General features: G+C 42.7%; 1 protein-coding gene across 10 annotated transcripts in view; it reads left to right on the forward strand.

Moving 5' to 3' along the window:
* TRIP12 (thyroid hormone receptor interactor 12) overlaps positions 1-21,973 on the forward strand; it is a 150,755-nt gene that overhangs the window by 121,647 nt on the left and 7,135 nt on the right. For all 10 annotated transcript variants that reach the window (XM_073359825.1, XM_073359822.1, XM_073359821.1 and 7 more), the window contains 6 exons: positions 555-711; positions 3,044-3,142; positions 3,682-3,796; positions 5,216-5,370; positions 5,975-6,139; positions 15,616-15,780. In XM_073359825.1, the coding sequence (XP_073215926.1) occupies positions 555-711; positions 3,044-3,142; positions 3,682-3,796; positions 5,216-5,370; positions 5,975-6,139; positions 15,616-15,780 (856 nt within the window). The remainder of the gene's footprint in view (positions 1-554; positions 712-3,043; positions 3,143-3,681; positions 3,797-5,215; positions 5,371-5,974; positions 6,140-15,615; positions 15,781-21,973) is intronic.

Raw genomic sequence — 21,973 nt, forward strand, 5'->3', positions numbered from 1 at the left:
TACTCGCCTTGTAGGTTCTGAAAGATGAGTTGTAATGTCTTCTGCATATTTTTGTCTTCCACAAACTGCACATTTCTTAAAGCCCCCCTGAAAAATGAGGAAGTAGTAGTTGGCAATGATATAGTTGGTGCACCAATAAAGTGGCTTTCCAAATTAAGACATCCAGAACCTTGGACTGTGGGCTTTTAAAGTCCTTGATTTGAAAATATTCCTTGTAAAATAGGTATTAAGGAACTAAGAGGGATTAGTAACATTAAGTGTACATCTTTGTTGTTTTCAAATATTTAGGTATAACCTTCACTCTGAATTTTCTAGCTTTCTAATGGTTGCTTTTTTAAAATCTTTGCAAAGTTTTTACTCTTAAATACCTGATCTCAAGCTTAGTCTCTTCTGTTCTCAGAAGTACCCTTTACACTAGGAAAAGTATCCTCTAAGGGGTGATACAACTGACCTAACTCTCCAGTTTCAGGCATTATGAAACCTCTGTTTAGTCTACTTAAATTCTCAAGACTACAGATTTCCAGTATAAACTAACCAATTCTAACTCTTCACAGCCCGTTTTTCTTTCCATTTGACACCCGGCAAATGCTGTTTTATGTAACTGCTTTTGATCGAGATCGAGCAATGCAGAGATTACTAGATACCAATCCAGAAATCAATCAGTCGGATTCTCAGGACAGCAGAGTGGCGCCGCGACTGGACAGGAAAAAAGTAAGTGTTATGCGAAAAGCCATTTCACAAGGGAGTGAATAGTAGTAGTTTGCCATATGGATCATTCTTCCACAACTTCCACTGAAGGGAGATCTTAGTGTTTGCTCAAAATGACACAATGTCAGTTGTACTAGTACATATCTCAAGTGGATTTTTGAGACAAGGGCCAGTTGTAGGGGTGGCAGACTCCCAAAAGAATGAAGTGTATCCCAACTGAATATCTGCTATTGGGAAGCAGGGGTAGCTGGCACATGTTATGTAACAGCTCCCCAGCACATTTTGGATGTTTAAGGATTGCAGATATTGCCTGCCTGTGGAATGTAAACTTTGTTGTTGAAAATATGTTTGCCACCTCTGTAGATGCCTTGTATAGATGTAAGCACTTAAGGGTTCTATATTAGGCTTATCCTTGTTATATTCACCTGATTCAGTGTTTTCTATTGATACTGGAAAAGGCATATAAATGGTACACACCAGAAAAATATCCATATGCTTAAGTATTCAGTGTAATGCATTCTTGTACAGAGTATAACTATGAACCTAACACATGATGAGAAAATTGATAGCCTTGGCTTTTTAACTCCCTCCTGAAGAGCCACCAGACCATAGTAGCTTATTGCCTGGACAACAGAGGAAGGAGACAAGATATCAGGAATGTGGCTTTCCTGGGTCACACCTTCTTAAATAACGTATCTGGGAACTATCGGCAATAGCTTGTCCTATTAAGGTCATCCTTCCTTTGTAATCCATTCCATGTGGTGGAGGGCTTCTGTCAGCCTCATAAACTGCTAACCGAGTCCCAGCCCACTGGTGGTACCCTACTGCCCTTTCCTTGTTCAAGGGTGAAGAGGATGCTGAGTGGGTAACATGTCAGCTGATAATTTTTACTATGATGCCCCAGTCCTAGGGCTGAGACTTTAAACATTTTCTGGTCCAGAGCAAGAATGCTCCCTTATAGTACATACTCCTACAATTTTAGGACTACCAGTTCGCATTTGACATGAAACAACTTAATAAGAATTTTATATAAATAGTTCACCACTGAATACAACTTCTTGCTTATATAAAGTTAATACATTTTTAAAAGCAAATTATTTTACTTAGAAATCATAGAAATGTAGAGATGAAAGGGAATTTGAGAGGTCATTGAGTCCAGCCTTGTGTCCTGCTGAAGCAGGACCAAATAAATGTAGACCATCCCTGACAGGTGCTTGTCCAACCTGTTTTTAAACCTTCAGTGACAAAGACTCCATAACCTCCCTTGAAACCTTCCTATTCTAGGGCTTAACTACCCTTATAGTAGGAAAAACTTTTCCTACTATCTAACCTAAATCTCCCTGGCTGCAGATTAAGCTCATTACTACTTGTCCTATCTTTAGTAGAACAGTTGATCACTATCCTGTTTTTATAAGAGCCCTGAACACATTTGAAGACTGTTATCAGGTCTTCTCTTCTCAAACTAAACATGCCCAGTTTTTAATCTTTCCTCATATGTCACATTTCCTAAACTTTTAATCATTTTTGTTGCTCATCTCCGGGCTCTCTGTCTAATTTTGTCCATCTTTCTTGAAGTATGACGTCCAAAACTGGACACAGGACTCCAGCTGGAGTCTTACCAGTGCCAAGTAGAGTAGGACAGTTTACAGCTCATGTCTTACATGTGACAATCTTGTTAATACACTCCAGAATTGTTCGCTTTTTTTTTTGCAACTGCATCACATTGTTGACTCTCTCATTCAATTTGTGATCTATTCTGAACCCAGATCCTTTTCAGCAGTACTATTCCGTAACCAGTTACGCCCCATTTTTGTATTTGTGCATTTGATTTTTATCTTCCTACATGCAGTATCTTTCAGTGATGCCAGACTTGTTCTTCAATCTGTTAAGGCCACTTTGAATTCTGTTCCTGTTCTCCAGAATGTTAGCAATCCTGCCCACCTTGGTGTCATTCTCCAATTTTATAAGCATACTCTACTTCATTATGCAAGTCATCAATGAAAGTATTCAATGGTAACAGACCTGGGACAGACTCCTGTGGGAATCCACTAGATAAGTCTTCAATCTGACAGCAAACTATTGTTAACTACTTTTTGAATGTCTCTTTTACCAGTTTTATACCTGCCTTATCATAATTTAATCTGGACCATATTTCCCTGCTTTCATAATGAAACCAGATCACGTGGGACTGTGCCAAAAGCTTTACTACAATCAATATACTATGCAAACTTTCTCACTCCAAAATTTTGTTTCCTAGTGTTATAACTGCCTTGCTTGCTAAGGAATTGAGATTTGCAAAAATTAATTCTATTGCCTAAATGTCTCTAATGTGTAGCGCACTGTGAATAGAGAAGAGCTGTTGAAACAGGCAGAATCTGTGATGCAAGATCTAGGCAGTTCAAGAGCTATGTTGGAAATTCAGTATGAGAATGAAGTAAGTAATGGCTATGTGAAATGCATTAACCCTTTTTAATGAAAGTTCATACAAAAGCTGTAATTGCATTAGAATAACTTGGTCAGACTCTCTTCCATCCTACTACTGGCAGCTAAAAATTCCATCCACTAATGCATATCTACTTCTTCCAAATATGACTGGTTTCTGACTGTCCTCCGAATAGCTAAATGAAAAATACTTTTCAATTGCAAATGCACTGACTTAAGTTCAGCAGTCAGAAATGCGTTCACTTTAAAGTTCGAAAAAATCTTACTCCAGCAAACACATGTACATGTCTCTAGCTTGGTCGCTAGGTGACTTAATAAATACTCTGTTTGGTCAGTATCCCTTTTCAATGTATGAATTTTTGCTAGATTTCTGCAGGTTTATTAATAGTTTTTGATTATAGAAAGGCCTTTCCCTGGAGGAAGAAATTGTAGTGAATATAACTGTTATATATTATTGCACAGCTCACACTTAAAAATGTTCTGAATATTAAAATATTAATTTAAATGAAAAATTACCTTTTCTCTCTGAAGGTTGGCACAGGTCTAGGACCTACACTGGAGTTTTATGCACTTGTATCTCAGGAACTACAGAGAGCAGACTTAGGCCTCTGGAGAGGAGAAGAAGTAACTCTATCCAATCCAAAAGGTGACTGTTTTTCTGATTATCAATGTACTTTCAGCTGCTTCAGAAATTGTCCTATGGGCCTTAAAGCGTAATTCTACCCAAAACAGTGGTTGTCAAAGGTAACTTGTCATGGTTACTGGGCTAGTTGCACTGCTGCCCCTTTTCAGTGATCTCTGAGTGGAACCCCTTCCGCCCGCCCCCACAAATCAGGCCTTAGGTCTTTACCTCTCCTAAGGTGGAACTCTGCAATTTGCACACTCTGACTAGGACCTCTGTTACAGCCACATGGGCATCAACTATAACTAATCCAGCAGGAGAAACTGGAGTTGGCATTTTCAAGAAGAGATTTTCTCCAGGAGCCTGTGATCACATGTATTTGAAGTGAGAAAGAAACCACTTCAAAACAAAGCATGATTTGTTTTGCCCAAAAGATAATCCTTAGAAGTGGATTTAAAATAAGAGACCTGAACATAAGTAGCAGAATGTAAGATTAATCTCTATCTAGAGCTCAAGTGGGTCTGGCTTCTTCCCCATCCGAGTTGAGAGAACCAGCCTACACTCCTTCTAGCGTTCTTTTCTGAGTGTCTCAATCAGACTGCCAGCCTTTTTAACTGACGCATACTGAGGCCTCTCTACCCTCTTCTCCTCCCCCACCCCTTCTGCCTTGGGCAGCTTTTTAATTGTTAAGGTCTTTTGATCTTTTAGGGTCTCCTTTGATCCCAGGCTTAGCCTTGGGAAGAGTAAAATGTCCTAATCTGTATGGAGCCAGCTGTGTAACTTCTTCCCCCAGTTGATGGCCAAGCCATTGTTATCTTAACTCCTTTGAAGCTGGGTACCTAAGGCTGTTTTGTGTCACCTTTCCTACTTGGCACCTCAGCCCTTTTACAGCCTTCTTTGGTAAAGTCCATGCGTTCAGGCAGGCAGCAATACACACTTGAACAGGGAAACAGTCACATATAATAATCATAAGAAATAATAGACATTTTCCCAGTTGGTCTTGGTCTCGAGCGGTTATTATCTTAAGACTTTTATGTAATATAAGTACATTCATATGTTTAGAAATCTGGATGGAATGTTTAAACTTTGAGAAAATGAAGCAATAAAAATAAAGGGACACTGTCAGGGTAATCACTTATTAAAATTTCCGTGTTATGAATATGAACAGTGAAAATATTAAAATTCTAAACTTTGTTCAGCTTTGGCAAATAAAACCAAGTCCATTTCTATTTCAGTTTGCCCTGTTTTTCTTTTTTGCTAGTGCTGCAAGGAATGGTTAAATTTGTAACTGATGGGGTGAAATAGAAATATCAACTGACATTTTTAACAACTTAAATTTTAGGCCCGAATGACTGGACTCTGTGCCGTTAACTCATTTTTTAAACGAAACAGCATTATGCAAGTACTGAACTTGCCCACCACCCCTCTTTCTTTCCCCAACAGGAAGTCAAGAAGGCACAAAGTATATTCATAATCTCCAAGGCCTATTTGCTCTTCCTTTTGGTAGAACAGCTAAACCAGCTCACATTGCAAAGGTTAAAATGAAGTTCCGTTTTCTGGGAAAACTAATGGCTAAGGCGATCATGGATTTCAGATTGGTAAGAATGAAATTTGATTTTTATCTGAAGTAATATATAACAATATTTTCTGGAGGTTCCAATGTAAAACACTTACTGCTAGACTTTAGATTCAGGAAGACAAAGTTGGTAATGCTTCGAGTTTGATTATGGCATAACATTGAGAGAACCTGAATTTCAGCACTTTCAATGCCAGTCAGTATTTTAAAATGAAGATGGGTTGTAATCTTGTTAGGGGGTCTCCTGAGTGACTCTAGCTCATCTTTCTCTGCAAGAGAAAGCACCTAATTTCTGTTTACATTGTGATTTTATCCCTTTGTGTATTTAGCCCAAAATTATATGGTGCTTGTGATATAGTAGCAAATGATGAAAATTCATACTTGCTTATCACTACCATACCTAGGTCTTTCAACATAACTCTGTCCTCTTTTATATTAAAATCGCCAGTATAAATTTATCCCAAAGTACTATATATACCGTATGACAAACTACTCTCTACTAGTCCAAAAAATGTGTTGGAAAAGGTACTGCTCAGGGAATGAAACATCAAAACTTAAAGCTGTTGAAACTGTGAATTGTTTTGCATTAACTATTAATTTAAAAACAATGCTGCTTTGGCTTCCAGGTGGACCTTCCCCTTGGCCTTCCTTTTTACAAATGGATGTTACGACAGGAAACTTCCTTAACTTCACACGACTTGTTTAATATTGATCCAGTGGTAGCTAGATCAGTATATCATCTTGAAGATATAGTGAGACAGAAGAAAAGACTTGAACAGGACAAATCACAGGTAGGAAGGGAGGGTAATTTATATGAAGGGGAAAGGCCAACCTGGATTTTACATATTTCTGGATTTTTGCAAGCCATAGCTGACATAGAGTGAAAATAAGTATCTTCTTATAAATACTTAATTGGTATATTCTTAATATGCTAATAAAAATTACTATTTTTATCAGTATTACTATTCCTCTTATATCAATTTGAAATCAAAGTTGTAAATAATTTGCTAGCAATGGGCAACCATCGTGACCTTTTTGTAAAGGTACAGACAAATCTACGTTGGATGTTGTGGCATACAGTATATGGCAATGAGTGAATTCCTAGTCTTTTATTTGCAAAGAGTTTTCACCTCTAGGCACAGCCTGAATTGCATATAAGCACAATTATTAACAATGCATCACACTTCTGGGTTTTTTAAGAACACTGCTAAGAAATTTTGGTATTATAGAGAAGAGTTTATTTGGGTAACCATTGTATGTTGGGCACTGCTCAGCAGCTCTGTAGACACATCAGGAAGATTACCCTTCCCCCGGTACAATCAAGACTTTTCACACATGTTGGAGAAAAATGAATAAATTGAGACAAATGTCACATCATGTTTTTTGAAGTTAGACTGAGTTTCCTGATTTAGCAGAGTCAGATACATGCACAAATTAAAATACCTGTCCAATACAAGGTCAAAAAGCCAGTACTGTATTGAATTCCTTAATTTTAAAACAGCCTTGATATTTGAGGCGTGACATGATGAGAATTTCTTCACTTTGCTTCAAGCCAATTGTCCACATCTAATTTTTTGATCAAAGTGGGAGAAGCTACTTGTACTCAGGAAGAGCTTTGATACCTCAGTACAATTCCTAAAAGATAACATACACAGAGTTAGCCAAGCTGCTTTTCAGAATTTTGCCAACGTTACCAGTTCTGCTCAGATGAGGTCTAGAAGATGTAGGGCTAATCTACACTAGAAGCGCTATATCGGCGCAGGTGTATGCTGACAGGAGAGCTCTCCTGTTGGCACAATAAATCCACCTCTGCAAGAGGCGATAGCTGTGTCGGTGGGAGAAACTCTCCCACTGACATAGTGCTGTCCACACTGGCTGTTAGGTTGGTGTAATTTACAGTGCTTGTTGGGATAGCTTATTCACACCTGAGTGACGGAAGTTATACCTAAGTAATGGTAGTGTAGACCTGGCCTTAGTTAAAATGCTGACAGCTTTGCCTATGCTAGCACTCCACTGGAACTGAGCTAGTGAAGTATTTATGGGAAATATTTGGCAGAAGAGCCAAGCATAGACCGGTCTTGTCTACATCTGAAGTTGAAGACTTGCTTCAGTTCTGGCTTTAATGCTATGAAGTCTCTTTCATTGTTCCCTTTAGAATTTGCTCTGATCATCTGAGTTTTGATGCTGTGTATTTTGATAAGTGATGGTTTAGTATTTGCTCTAAACTTCCCATCAAGACGTTAGTCTTACAAGTTCAGTCAGTAATTTAATGAGTTTTTATTTATTTTAATGAAAACCTTCACCAGGAAAATGTGGCTTTACTATGAATTTTTGGGTCTTTCCTATCCCCTTCCATGTATCCAAGAGATCTGAGACTTTGAAACCACTTCAGAACCCAAATATAAGTAAATACTTGCTTTGCTAAACTGCAGGATGTTTCTGGGAGCGTGTATTTCAGTGGGATGGCTAGGGTGCTTTTGATAACTTTGCATATTGTCTATGCTAGGGAAACCTTCCAAAACTTTCCCAGTTACTAATAGCAGTTCCACTCCACTAGTGGCAACAATGTAATATAGATTGGCTGCTGGCTTGGTAAGCACCATGTTATCTAGCTCAGCTCAGATACAGAGGCCAGTCTTCGCTAGGGCTCCCAGTATTAATATTTGTGCAGCTGAGTTTTTGTTAGCAATAGTGTGAAAAATCTGTAAAACTTGACTGTCTTGTATGCATTGAAGGGACATATTCAGTCAGAGGCAATCTGTATCTCACTTGCAGAAGGGGAGCAATCATCTGAAAAAGCCCAGTACCAACCTCCTGGAGGGGAGGGGAATAAACAGGCCCAACAGGGATAAGTGAGGATAATTAAGGGATGATGGCTGCAGTTGTCATTTTAGTACTTGCAATTTATGAAAATACTAGAGACTATTCAAGACAATTCACGTAACACTTAGAGTCCTCCTTTAAACAGAAGGCTGATTTTAACCTTAACTATGGGAGGGCACTACACATCCATCCATCCATCAGCAGCAGCATAGCAAACTCACAGAGGTGTGAAGTGACCTATTCATCTCTGAGATTTCTCAGCTGAGAGAACATCCAGTGGAGATGAATGCAGCCTGAAATAATAGCTCTGAGGGGATGTCTACACAGCAAAGAGAAACTGTCAGCTGGCTGTGCCAACTGACTCCAGCTTGCCGGGCTCTGGCTGTGGGGCTGTTTCATTGCAGTGTAGACTTTGGGTTCTGGCAGGAGGGGGCTCTAGCACTCTTTCGCCCCGCAGGTCAGAACCTCATAGATGTGCAGAGCCCCCCAGAGCTTGGTGCACACACAAGGGCAGGAAGCGGAGCTCATACCCTCAGATCCCAGCTCAGATGGGGGTAGGGAGGGCGTAACGATGCTGGTTCTGGCAGGACAGAACTGTGAGTGCCAGTTTAGGACAAATTGCTTAAAGCAGGACAGTTACGGCCCAACACTGGGGTTTTTCCATCTCTAAGGCAAACCAAACCAGACAGACAGAGGACTTTGGTTTTACCCCCTGGCTAACCACAAGTCACACAAGCAATTCCCTTAAGACACTCCAGTTTCCCAGTATCGCCACCAATGCCACTGGTTACGGGGACAAAATGGTTATGAAAACCAATACCCCAGTAAAAGAAAAAAGGTTCTCTTGATCCCAAAGGACCAAGCCCCAGACCCAGGTCAATATACAAATTAGATCTTACCCACAAAACACACTGTTGCCAGTCCTTTAGAATCTAAAATCTAAAGGCTTATTCATAAAAGGAAAAAGATCTAGATGAGAGCTAGAATTGGTTAAATGGAATCAGTTACATACAGTAGTGGCAAAGTTCTTGGTTCAGGCTTGTAGCAGTGATAGAATAAACTGCAGGTTCAACTCAAGTCTCTGGAGTGCATCCACAGCTGGGATGGGTCATCAGTCCTTTGTTTAGAGCTTCTGTTTGTAGCAAAGTCCCTCCAGAGATATGAAGCAGGATTGAAGACAAGATGGAGCTGCAGCAACTTTTTATAATCTCTTGCCATGTGGTGTCTGCTTTCTTTGTCCCAAAGACAAGCTGTCCATCACATGGCATGGAAAAACCTCAGAGTTTTGTCCATAGGCATGTCCCTGCATGCCTTGCTGAGTCACAAGGTGTATCTGCCTTCTCTCAATAGGACAGTTGTATAGCTGATGGTCCTTAATGGGCCATCAAGCAGGCTAGGCAGAGCTGACACCAACTTGTCTGGGGTGTTGCCCAGAAGCATAGCACAAGTTTGAACTACAGGCAATATAGAGCCAATACTTTAAATACAAAAATGATACATGCATATAGATAGCATAATCATAACCAGCAAATTGTCACCTTGTCTTAGACACCTTATTTGACCCCCTTTACACAAGATTTGGTGCCACTACAGGACCTTGGTTGCAACAATGATCTATACTGTCCCACATTATGTCAGTAATGTCACGGGGGGGTAGGGGGGGAGTAGGGAGGGAGGCTCAGACCTCTTCAGAGCTTAGCTCATCTAAAGGAGGCAGGGAAAGGGTAGGGGGAGTTCAAGAAAGATGTTGATGAGTTGGAAAGGGTTCAGAGAAGAGCTGTGAGAATGATTAAAGGATTAGAAAATGTCTTGCTAGATGACAGTAAAGATCCCTTCTGATCTTAGAATCTATGAACCTCTTTAGATGGGCTGTGAACTTTCAGATTGCGTTGCATACATGGGAGGGGAATGTAGGGCTGGCAGGCGCCCCTGTCACCTCCATGTCTCCCTTCCCAAACAACTGATCCACCCCAACTCTTCTCCTCCTATTACCACCTAATTTTTCCACCCAATCACCCAACTCTCCCAGAAAGTATTTGCTTGTAATAGCTTTTCTTTTTTTTTTCTTTTTTTTTTTTTAATTTAAAGTAGAGATGCAGCCATATATTTCATGTGGGTATGCACGCCATGTGCACTGGAGCAAGAAAACTTTGCCTACCAGTATCCATAGGATCAGTATCTGTGGCCACAGCCCCTCTTGTGGCAGTATAAGGGTGGTGCTGCCCCAACCGTCCGTTCCTTCTTACCAACCATGGCTAGAGTTGAAGGTCGCTGTGGTGTCTTCACCTCACACTTCCATTCTTTTTTTCTGGTAACTTTTCTTGTGTGTATATCGTAGTAGTACCTTAGTTTTGGTTAACTGTTAGTTTAGTGTTAATAGAGTAGTTGGCTGCCTGTGTGATGCCCTTCCCAAGGTTCAAGCATTGTCCATCCTGCATAGGGACCATCCACAATAGCAACCCCCACAGGAGGTGCTTGTTGCCTCTTGACGAGGACCACATTGAGGTGCTTCATCTGCAAGTTGCTCACAAAGAGGACTCAGGTGGCGAGAGACTTGCTGTTGAAACAGCACCTTCTGGAGCAGGCCATGAGGCCCACTTCAGCACCAAGGACCTCGTCTGACCAGCGGTAGCTTTCAGATCTGGCAAGTGATGCCACCCCACACTCTGGTTCTAGCGTTTTCCCACAAGAGGAAATGTCTTTTGCCCTCCTCTGATGTGGCAAGGAAGGAGGAGTGCTGACCGGCACTGTACTCCCTCCAGCACACAGGATGGAGCAGGTCAGTCCAGCTGCTCCTAGATACCACATCAAACCTAGCTACATTACCATTGAACAGAATTCCCCCAGGAGTAGAAAATACAGCAAGTCGTAAACAGCTCAGTGGTCTCTCACAGTTCACTACCAGACCTCCATGAGACCAACCAAAACTTCAAGGAGACCTAGATTTTGTAAGAACGGTCTGTCTTCCACAGTGACATTGCAGTTGGTTACTTCTACCAAGTATTTGTTTTGATCGACTGATCGAGGGTCACGAATTGCTCCCCTTTCTGGATCATATGCTGCACCAACCTGTCCTCCATCACTCCTGTGGGGACAGTCTTTCCCCTTTCCTACCTTTCGGGAGCTCATCACTTCTGACATGGATCGTAGAAGTGGCTTCACTAGACTATTCCTTTCCTTTCAGTTCAGTTCCATCCACCCTTCCAACCCCTCTCCTCATCTTTTTTTTTCTTTTTTCTTTTTCAGGGACCCTTCTCACAAAAGTCTCTTAAGACAGGAGGAACAATCCTTCCTACTCATGACTTGATTAAACCTGTTCAGTAGACTTTGTAGGAAAAGACTTCCCCTCAAGATACTTCCCAGATTGGACTTCAGGAATGCCTTTGTCCTCTTCCAACAGTTAAGAACGGCAACATTGTCAGCACTAATTCCCTCTTTAGATCCTGGGTACTAGTTCATCTCCCTTGACTTCCAGGACGCATGCTTTCATATGCTATACATCCTTCCCAGAGATGCTTCCTACAGTTCATCGTTGGCAAGGACCACTACCAATTCCAGGTCCCACCCTTCAGCCTTTCAACTGCCCCAATGGTCTTTAAAAAGCTCTTCTCAGATGTTGTAGCCCATCTTCATCAGATGGAAATAATCATATTTCCTTTCCTGGACAACTGGCTCATCAAGGGTCACTGTCTTTTTCTCAAGAAGCAGTCGGCAATCAACAAGGCCCGTATCCCCTTTCCACTTTTTGGGCCTTCACCTCAACATAGAAAAATCTAGAGTCATACCTTTACAGTGAATAGACTTAATTAGAGCCACTTACTGGCAAAGCATGCCTGCCAATGGAGAAGCTTGCTATACTGTCCAGCCTCATTGCCAGGCTACAAGAGCCCACAAACCACAGCAAGGGCTTGCCTTTGACTTCTGGACAACATGGCAGCCTGTGTATTTGTAATATTCCTGTCAAAACTACACTTCTGATGTCTTCAAGCCTGGCTTAGGTCTGTCTGCATCCCCAGCAAGCACTCTAACTATCCAGGTACGTGTTACCTCAGACAGTTCTTCACTTCAAGTGGTGGAAGGGATACCCAAAAGCTGTGTAGGAATTCTACTCTCGTGTCCATCCTGCACAAAGATAATCACCACAGATGCCTCCCTATGAGGCTGTGGTGCTCATTTTCAGGACAGCCCAGGGCAAGTGTCTCACTCCCACTGCCCCTAGGAATATCTATCTATATCAAAATTATAAAAATCACCAAGGAGGAGCAAGATCCCAGTACTTAGGCACAGGCAACATAAAACTCTAGAATTGGTGCATATTCCATCAGATAGTAGTTTATCTACCAAGGCTACAGAACAACATAGTGAACTCCCTAAGCAGGTATTTCTGTCACCACATAATTCAGCTCCCACTTATGGTTGTATTTCAGAAGATTCGGCTCAGCCAGGGCTCCCTAGAGAACTTTATTTGCATCAGTGTCCAGTGCGAAGAGCCAACACTTCTGCTGAGGGGCTGCAATTTGTTGGGAAATGCTGTCTGCTCACCTCCAAAACCATTGTTGTTCAATGTCTTGAAGTAGAAGTGAGAGATCTGTAGCCATCCTCCTAATGCCATCATGGCCACAGCAAGGAAAGCTTACCTCCAGAAGTGAAGATATTTTCAAGCCTAGTGTGTGGAACAGTCTGTCTCTTGAGTCTGTCCTCATGTACATTCTTGATTATCTGCTACATTTGAAAACTGTTGGTTTATTACTTAGCTAAATTTATGGTCCACCTGGCTGCCATTACAGCCTTTCAGTTACACTCCCCCCTCCCCCACATTAAGGGATTTTCAGTCTTTACTCACCCGACTACTCCAAGGATTAACCTTTTGTCCAACCTTTTGTCCAAGAGCCAACTCCACCATGGGGCCTTAAGACATCATTTCTCATAACCATCATCTTGGCCAGAAGGATAGGTAAACTAGAAGGTCCTCTGTCTGCTCCACTGTATACAGTGTTCTGTGTGAGTGATAAGGTGACATTACGTCCCCATCCTTGCTTTCTACTTAAAGTTGCATCCATTTCACATTAAGCAGGATGTTCATTTACTGGTGTCTTGCTCCAAGCCTTGCTTCTTAGAGAGGAAGCCAGTTTCCACACGCTTGATATAAGAGCTCTTGCCTTTTACCTCAACAGGAATAATCTCTTCAGGGCTTCTCTCAGACTCTATTTCCATCATGGAAAGAATGAAAGACCACCCAAAAACTGTCTGAGTTTTGGGATGCATCTTGACTTGTAATGATGCCTTGAAGGTACGTCCTCCACCTTTTGGTGACGACCATTCCATCAGATTTCCGTGTACCTCTGTGGCCTTACTGAAGAACATATCGACCTCAGGCAATGAAGTGAGCTGTAGCTCATGAAAGCTTATGCTCAAATAAATCTGTTTAGCCTCTAAGGTGCCACATGTCCTCCTTATATCTATCTCAGACACTTACAAGGCCACCAGCTGGTTTTTGGTGTACACATTTTCCCAGCACTGTGCTATCATGCATGCTTCTAGAGCAGATGCAGTCTTTGTTGATATCAGATGTGACGTGTATATCTCTCTTTTTAGGTGTATGCTTAATAGTGCCTCAAGGGGAAAAGCTGTTAAACAAGCATCACCATCTCTGTGCCACATGTCAGAAAGTACATGAGCCAGTAATACTGTAGTAGTGTTTTGATACTTCCAGAGATAAGTTAACAAGCCATTTTTCTTTTGCACAGTAGTGCATGGCCTTTATTTTAAAGGTGTCAATAAAATTAATGCTAGCAAAACCTACTAGTGATGGAGTTGTAGTTTAAGAAACCTGTAGTCATTTAGCCTTAGTCTGCTTGTGTTATGAGCGAGAGGGGTGATTCTCAGCTCTCCTGCACATATGCTAGCTCTCATCTGGGCTGGTATGCTAAAAATAGTAGCACAGCCACAGGAGAGCAGCATGGGCTATTCTCCTCAAGTATAAACCCACCTCAGCCTCATGGTACTTGGACAGCTAGCCTGTGCTGCAGTTGTGGTAGATGCCATTATTTTTAGCATGATAGCTCAGATGAGACAAAGTTCCAGTTTGTCTGTGTGATCTTGGAATCACACATCTATCTTATAGGATAGACATATGCTTAAATAACAGATTTAAAGGTGAACTGAAGCGCTTCCTGCACTGCTTTAGATGTTAGTGATACCATCAATTGTTGAAAGAAACTCAGGAGAGTGCACTTGGGTCTAGTCAAATAAATAAAGGTGGAAATGACTTGCAGCTGTGATGTCTTGTTTCAAAATGTGTAGGTCTATGCACATTCTGTTAACTTAAAATTTTAAACAGTTTTTACTAATTTAAAACTTGTTTAGTTCACTTTAAAGGATTTTTTTACACCAGGACTTCCTTATCTTTTGCAAGAAAACTCCCTATTAAGCTTTGAGTACCCAAAATGCTAAGCTTTTATTGGGCCACTTAGTTACGTTTTCCTTGTAATGCAGCAAAGGCTCCTCCTGTGTTCCTTGTGAAACTCTTTATGGAAACCCATAGTGTGATCTGTTAATTTGCAGATTTATGGAAATATTCATATTCAGTTTTGTTTGCACATGTCCTTCACAATATGTGTATTCTTAGACTTCTGTGGATTTCTTCACTATCAACTGTAAATATCAACAATATTCTATTGAGGAGAATTGTGGTAGACTTTTCACATGTGTACTCATTTTTAGAATCTACGAACTTACCTATTCCTCACATTTTGAAAGGTTTCTTTAAAAAACATACTTTGATGCCACTTAATTGCCAATAAGTTGGCAGCAAATTTGTTCCCCAATTCAGAATAGCAGCTAGTAGTCATTTTGACTACTGAGTTATGATCATGTATTGCCATGCACATGAGAACTTACTATTAGATGCAGAAGTTTGTCTCTTCTCTCCCCCATTTAATTTCCCAACAGTAAAAAGATTGAAAATAGTATGTATGCAGTATTATAGCTCTCATTTACTGTAACAAAATCTCATCAGAAAATCAATGTAATTCTTGGTGTTTAAGTTGATGGCTTCTACTCTTTTAGGCTCAGTTTTTTAGTCTGTGTTAAAACAAAGCCCTGGTTTGGTTTGTTTTTTCACACCAACCTTTACTAGCTGTCTGATTCTGCTTTGAAGTAAAGTAACTCCAGAAACATCAGCAAAACTATGCTTGTTCACAGTCAAGGCAGATGTTATTGACTATCTTGATTAGTTAACTTGTTTTATATACATTAAAAGTTAAGATTAAAGGGGAACAAAAAGTACTGTAATCTGTAGCTGATCTGTTTCAATAACTGGTCTGCAATGAGTATTGTGTATTTAGTAACCAATATTACATGTGTTAGAATGCTAAATAATTTGTTGATAAACTAATGTAAGTGACTGAATTATTCACTGGCTTTCATTTTCAATTTTTTTTAGACCAAAGAAAGTTTACAGTATGCATTGGAGACCCTCAATATGAATGGCTGCTCAGTGGAAGATCTAGGGCTGGATTTCACATTACCTGGGTTTCCCAATATAGAGCTGAAAAAAGGGGGAAAAGATATGCCTGTCACCATCCACAATTTAGAAGAGTATCTCAGAGTACGTAAAAGCAAAGCTGTAATTTTTTTAATCACATAACTCTCTTCCTGTCTTATAGTTAGTTCAAAGTAGTTTATTTTAAGATGCTTCTTTTTTGCAAATTGGTCATAGCAGTAGTACTTTTCAGCTGGTTGCTTCTGTTTGTCTGAAGGCCCTGGTAAGAAATTAGAACAAATACTTTGAGTCTTTGTAATATACAACTTGACTGTAGAAGAATCTGTTCCTTAAGGTTTCAGAAAACTTATTTTGTATCCATGGCAAATGTAGTCCTAAATGGCATGATTTTTCACTGGGAGCCGTGGGTTCTTAGCACCTCTGAAAACAAAGCCAGAAATTACTGGGCCAAGTATTGAACCAATACTTTGGACTAGTAGTGCAAAACACTGCTACACAAGATTATGGGCTTCTGAAATGACTTTGGGACTCTACCTCTGCAAGCCAGACGGTATGTGGAAGGTGAGAGTCTTCAGAATTCTGCTTGAATCACTTTTTTGTCCACCCTAGCAACTGGTTTTATAAAATCTTGAGTGCTATTTTTCTTGACACCTTTAACTTATGTCTTTGTTCACTTCAGAACTCGCTTCCACAAAATATTCCAGATGGTAATAAATGGTAGTAGATCAGGGCTGGCCAAACTTTTTGGCCTGAGGGCCACATCTGGGTGGGGGAAACTGCTTGCAGGGCCATGAATGTAGGGCTGGGGCAGGGGTTTGGGATGCGGGAGGGAGTGCAGTGTGCAGGAAAGGGCCCAGGGCAAGGGGTTGGGGCAAAGGAGGGGCGTGGGATGTATGAGGGGGCTCAGGGAAGGGGATTGGGATATAGGAGGGGGTGCACAGTGCAGGATGGGGCTCAAGGCAATGGTGCATGGGGGGTTTGGCAGGGGCTAAGGGCAGGGGTGCAGAGTATGGCATGGGGCTGGGGTGCAGGCAGGGGGCTCAGGGCAGGGAGTTGGGGTGCAGAAGGGGTTCGGCTCCTGCCCGGTGCCGCTTACCTGGAGCATCTCCAGGGTGGCAGCAGCGCGCACTGGGGCCAGGGCAGGCTCCCTGCCTGCCCTGGCCCCAGCCCCGTGCCTCTCCAGGAAGCGGCTGGCCCTGCAGTCCCTGGCTCCGCACACTGCCCTTGCCTGTGGGTACTTCCCCCAAAGCTGCTATTGGCCACGGTTCCCTGTTTCCGGCCAATGGGAGCTTCGGGGGAGGTACCCACAAGCAAGGGCAGTGCTCTCAGCAAGGGCAATGCTCTCAGGGGCCGCAGGGACATGGTGCTGGCCATGGTGCTCTCAGGGGCCGCAGTTGACATGGTGCTGGCCACTTCCGGGAGACGCGCGGGGCCCGCAACACCACGGGGGTGGCAATTCCACGGGCCAGATCCAAAGCCCTGGGGGGCCGGATCTGGCCCGCAGGCCATGGTTTGCCCACCCCTGTAGTAGATAGAACGCCCCCAATTTCCTACTGCACAAACCAAAGTAAACTTGCAACTTTTAATAAGCAAGATCATAAATGCTGTGGTGATCAGTTTCCAGCACTTAGAAAATTTAGTACTGGGACTTCTGCCTGATCATGTAAGTAGTCAAGTTTTCTGCTCCCATACATTTTGAGTCTGAGTGCTTTGGCCATATGCATGCCACCCCATGTATTTGAGTTCAGATTCTTTTAATCAGCAGTGTCCCACTGAGGGCTGCACTTGTATCCCAAGTGTCCTCATGCCTCACATAGATGGTGAAGCAACACTAACTGCTCCTCAGTTCCTTCTCACCACTCATGACTCAGTCACAACCCTGCAGTCTGAGCCTTTTTGCTCACTGTGTGCCTTATCACTCTGTGTAAATAGGAGTTCTTCTAGCGATTCCATATGTCCACTCCACTCTAATTTTGTGTGCCTTATGCACAGTTTTCAGAGAATGTTTTCCTTCACATTAGGGTGGCTTGAGCGCCCTTTGCCGTTGCACACCACTGCATGGCGGTATAGGAGGATGAAACTGCCCCCAGCTCCTTCTTACTGCCAGTGCAGGTTGTTGCAGCACTTTCAGTCTTTCTATCACAGGTTTATTTCCCTCATTCTTTGTATACAGCTTGTTTGTTTAGTAGTGGTTAGATACAGAGTATAGTTAATCTTAGTGATAGGTTTCAACATTTAGGTCCCTTTTAGGCCAAATTTGATTACCTGGACCAGAACTGGAGCCATGTCTTGCTCTCCAGGGTTTAAGTCCTGCTGGTTGAGTGCCAGGCTGATGCCAGTCAGTGACCATATCCCAGCTGTCTAAATTGTTTGGAGTGCCACATCAGTGACGAGCGTCGCATTTGTAGAGGGTTTAAGCCTCACTCTCTAGAAAAGAGCAGCGAGACTTAAGTGTCTCCTTTACGGAGATGGCACTTCGCCTCCATTGGAGCAGTCATGTTCAGAGCAAACTCCAAAAGTAGCACCATCAGTACAGAATGCATCTCCCAAGATGTCTTTAGCACCGCATTCTATGTCTCTGATAGTGAAGAGATGTAGACCTCATTCAGCAAGACCTTTGGTACTGGGGCCATCTAGAAGCAAGGACGCCAGGGGGGACTCTGAAGGGAAGTGTTCCCCAAGAGTTCCTCTGCTAAAAAGGGGCTCATAGACTCCAGAACCTATACCAGGTCAGTCACAGCTGACCCCTGAAGTCGCTATACAAAGACACTAAACTCAGGACACAATTCTGGTACTGACAACGCCAAAGATGTATGCTTCCTCCAGAGAACTGCTTGATCTTCTGGTACTGGTATCTCCTGTGGTACAGGAAGGGTTTTGGCTGGTACCAGAAACTAGTTCCCACACTAGCTCTGCAACAGCATGCAGTACCTAAAGAGGCCAGTACATTTCAGGGGAAAGCCTGGTACCACCATCCCCGAGTTTGGCTTTACCGGTCTCCTGTCCACACAGATTCTGCTCCACCGCTATTGCAGGACTTTGAGCCATCTTCATTGGATTTGTAACTGGGGTCTCGTGTCACATACTAAAGGGGAAGCTTATCCTCTATCAGTATGGTCCATGGATTTCACAGCAGTCTCAGCACTGGCCACATTGCAAGGGGCAATGGCCTGTGCAACCATGGGGCCCACCACTACATCAATGGCTTTTATAGACACAGTTGGTTTGCCTCCCTTCACCTTTGAGTTGACTTTCAAGGGTGCACAAGATCATCAGCGCCACAGACAACATTCTCAGATGCCCAGGACAGGTACCAAGCAGCTGCAGGTTACTCAAACAGTTCCTCCACCATCAGAGGCAGATTAGTCATTGCCTCAGTGACCTAGTGCATGGTCTTCCTCAAGACCATATGAGGCTGTAGAGATGAGCGATTCACCACCACTGGAGGATTACAGGCTTATCAATAACTTCTTAAGAGTGGCTTTGGTGCTAAACATTCAAGCAGAAGAGATCTGTGAGAAATCCAACAAGCTAGTGGACATGTTAGCCTCTCTGGGGCCCTCCAGAATGGCACTACTGACTGAGCAATTGTGGAGCCACTCAAAACACTTTGGCAGACCCCTTCTTCCATATGGCTAAATGGACAGAGGGGAAATACTAGTCCCTCCTAAGGGTTTAGAATAACTCTGTACTCTCACCTGCCCCCAAGCTCTTTGGTGGTGGCAGCTGTTAATGAGCGTAAGAGATAGGGCACCAAGTGTTGACGCCAAAGGATAGTAAAGAATCAGAGGCTGGATTTGTTTGGTTATAAACCTTTTATTTGTCAGGAGACCTACAACTTAGAATTGCGAATCAGCAAGTTCTCCTAAGTTGCTACAATTTCTCCCTATGGGAAAACATCCTGAAGTTTAAATATGAGGCTACTGGAGGACTTCATTCTGATGGTAGAGGAGGGTAAGTGGTGGCTTGGACTCAGCAGCTCAGTCCATGGTATCTGTTCTATGAGGAGGTGCTCATAAATGCAGTCTCCCTGCTGAAATACAGCAGACCATCCTAGACTTGTTCTTTGAGGGTCCTCTCATCTTTTTGGAAAAGATGCACAATAGGCTACATAGCCTAAAAGATTCCAGAGCAACGCTGAAGTCACTTGGAATCTTTACACCAGCAACAAAGAGGAAGCAGTTCCGGCCCCAGCAGGCTCACAGAGCTTTATACCTCAGCCCCAAGACCTGCTGAGAAGAAAGGGCAGGAATTACAGGCAGTGACCATCTTCCTCCCTCCCTCCCTCTGCAACAGTAGGTTCCTCTCAACTAGCAGTCCAGTCCAAGCATGCATTTTGATACAAGTAACTACAAGTGCATCTGTTCCTATCCATATCTTTGCCAGTCATCTATCCCACTTCCTTTGTGTTTGGACTCCTATCATATGGGAATGGAGAGCCCTAAGCCCAGTGGACCTAGGGTATTTTCTTCAATTTGTTTCTATCCCTTCTTTCCACCACCCTTCCCTGACCCTCTTTAGGGACCACTCTCACAAGATGGCTCTTGGAGCTCCAGTCTCTCCTTCTAGTAGGTGCTACAGAGGATGTTCCTCTGTTCTTTTTTTTTTTTTTTGCAGGGGAGGGGGTGTTATTCCCAAAGCAAAAGGTGGTCTCAGACGTATTTTGGATCTAAGAGTTAAACAAGTACCTGAAGAAAATAAAGTTTTTTGTATTCCCTGGAATAGGGCGATTAGTATGTTGCCCTTGACTTGAAGGATGCTTACATCCATATAGTGATCTGTCTGGATCACTGGAAGTTTCTCAGGTTCATAGTGAATGGAATCCACTATCAATTCACAGTACTTCTGTTCTATTTAACAGCAGCCCCTTGCATTTTCACAAAGTATATGGAGCCAGTAGATGCATATCTGTGGAGATTGCCCGGATGACTGGCTGGTGAGAGGCTGGTCTGAGTATCAAGTACTGTCCAACATGACCATCATTCATTCCAGCTTCACTGCTCTGGAGCTGTTACTCAGTCTGGCTGAAACAATTCTAAAACCTCCACAAATAAAAGTTTATTGGAGCATTCTTGGGTGCTATGGAAGCCGGTGCATTTCTGCCCCAGTCAAGGTTCCAGATGCTCCGAGATCTGATCTTGGATCCCAAAGCACATCCCATTACCACAGTGTACCCTTGCCTCAGACTTCTGGGGCACATAGCAGCATGGCAGCATGTACCTACGTAATACAGCATGCCAGAGTACACCTCAGAAGGCTTCAAGGAGGGTTAGCGTCAGTGAATGCCCCCTATCAACATCTAGACAGTGTTTTACATTCCAGAGGTAACTTGGTCCTCTTTGGACTGGGGGACAAACTTTCAAACATTTATATGGGAGTTCCTTTTGTGTCTTCGCAACCAATGTTCATGTTGGTCACAGATGCTTCGTTCCTTGGTTGCGGGGCATGCATCAAAACCCTGCAAACTCAAGGGCTGTGGTCTTCCGAGGATCTGAGGACTCTCATAAATGTTAGGGAGCTATGAGCTATCTGTCTAACCTGTTACTGTGCAGAAAAAAATCTTAGTGTTTAATGGACAGCACTGCGACTATGTTCTGTGTAAACTGACAGGGAAGAGTGCATTCATCCCAACTCTGCCAGGAGGCAGTTCTGCTTTGGGAGTTCTGCATAACCAACTCCATTTACCTCAAAGCTGCTTACCTCCAAGGAGAGCAGAACATATTGGCAGGTCACCTAAGCAGATCAGTCTCTGCTCACCACAAATGGTCACTACATCTGCACATGGCCAGGTCTGTCTTTCAGCTGTGGGTGACTCCCCAAGTGGACCTGTTTGCAACAGAAAATGCTATCTGTTCTGCTCCCAGGAGGTGGGAGGCAGTGTCACAGCTCAGGTTTGTTGGTTGATGCGTTGATGCTATCATTGTGCCAACTCCCTGCTTTGCTTGCCGTTCCTCTGATCCCATTACTACCCAGAGTTCTGAAGACATTCAGGAAGTGCTTCTGAATCGCAGAAAGCCTTCAATAGGAATACTTACCTGGCCAAATGAGAGAGACATTTCTGTTGAGAAAAGATAGAAAAATGTTTCCCAATGCAGGCATCCATTACCCACATTTTCAATTATCTATTGCACCTAAAACATCAAGGTCTGACAGTTCCAATAAAATATATTTGGCAGTGATTTCAGCATTTTATTCTCCGGTGCATAATTGCTTTTTTTCTAACCCTATAACTATTAGATTTCTAAAGGGGTTGGACAAGTTATACCCTCAGGTGCATCAACCTGTTCCTCCAGGGGAT

Source organism: Lepidochelys kempii, chromosome 9, assembly GCF_965140265.1.
Source record: "Lepidochelys kempii isolate rLepKem1 chromosome 9, rLepKem1.hap2, whole genome shotgun sequence".
Lineage (NCBI taxonomy): Eukaryota > Metazoa > Chordata > Testudines > Cheloniidae > Lepidochelys > Lepidochelys kempii.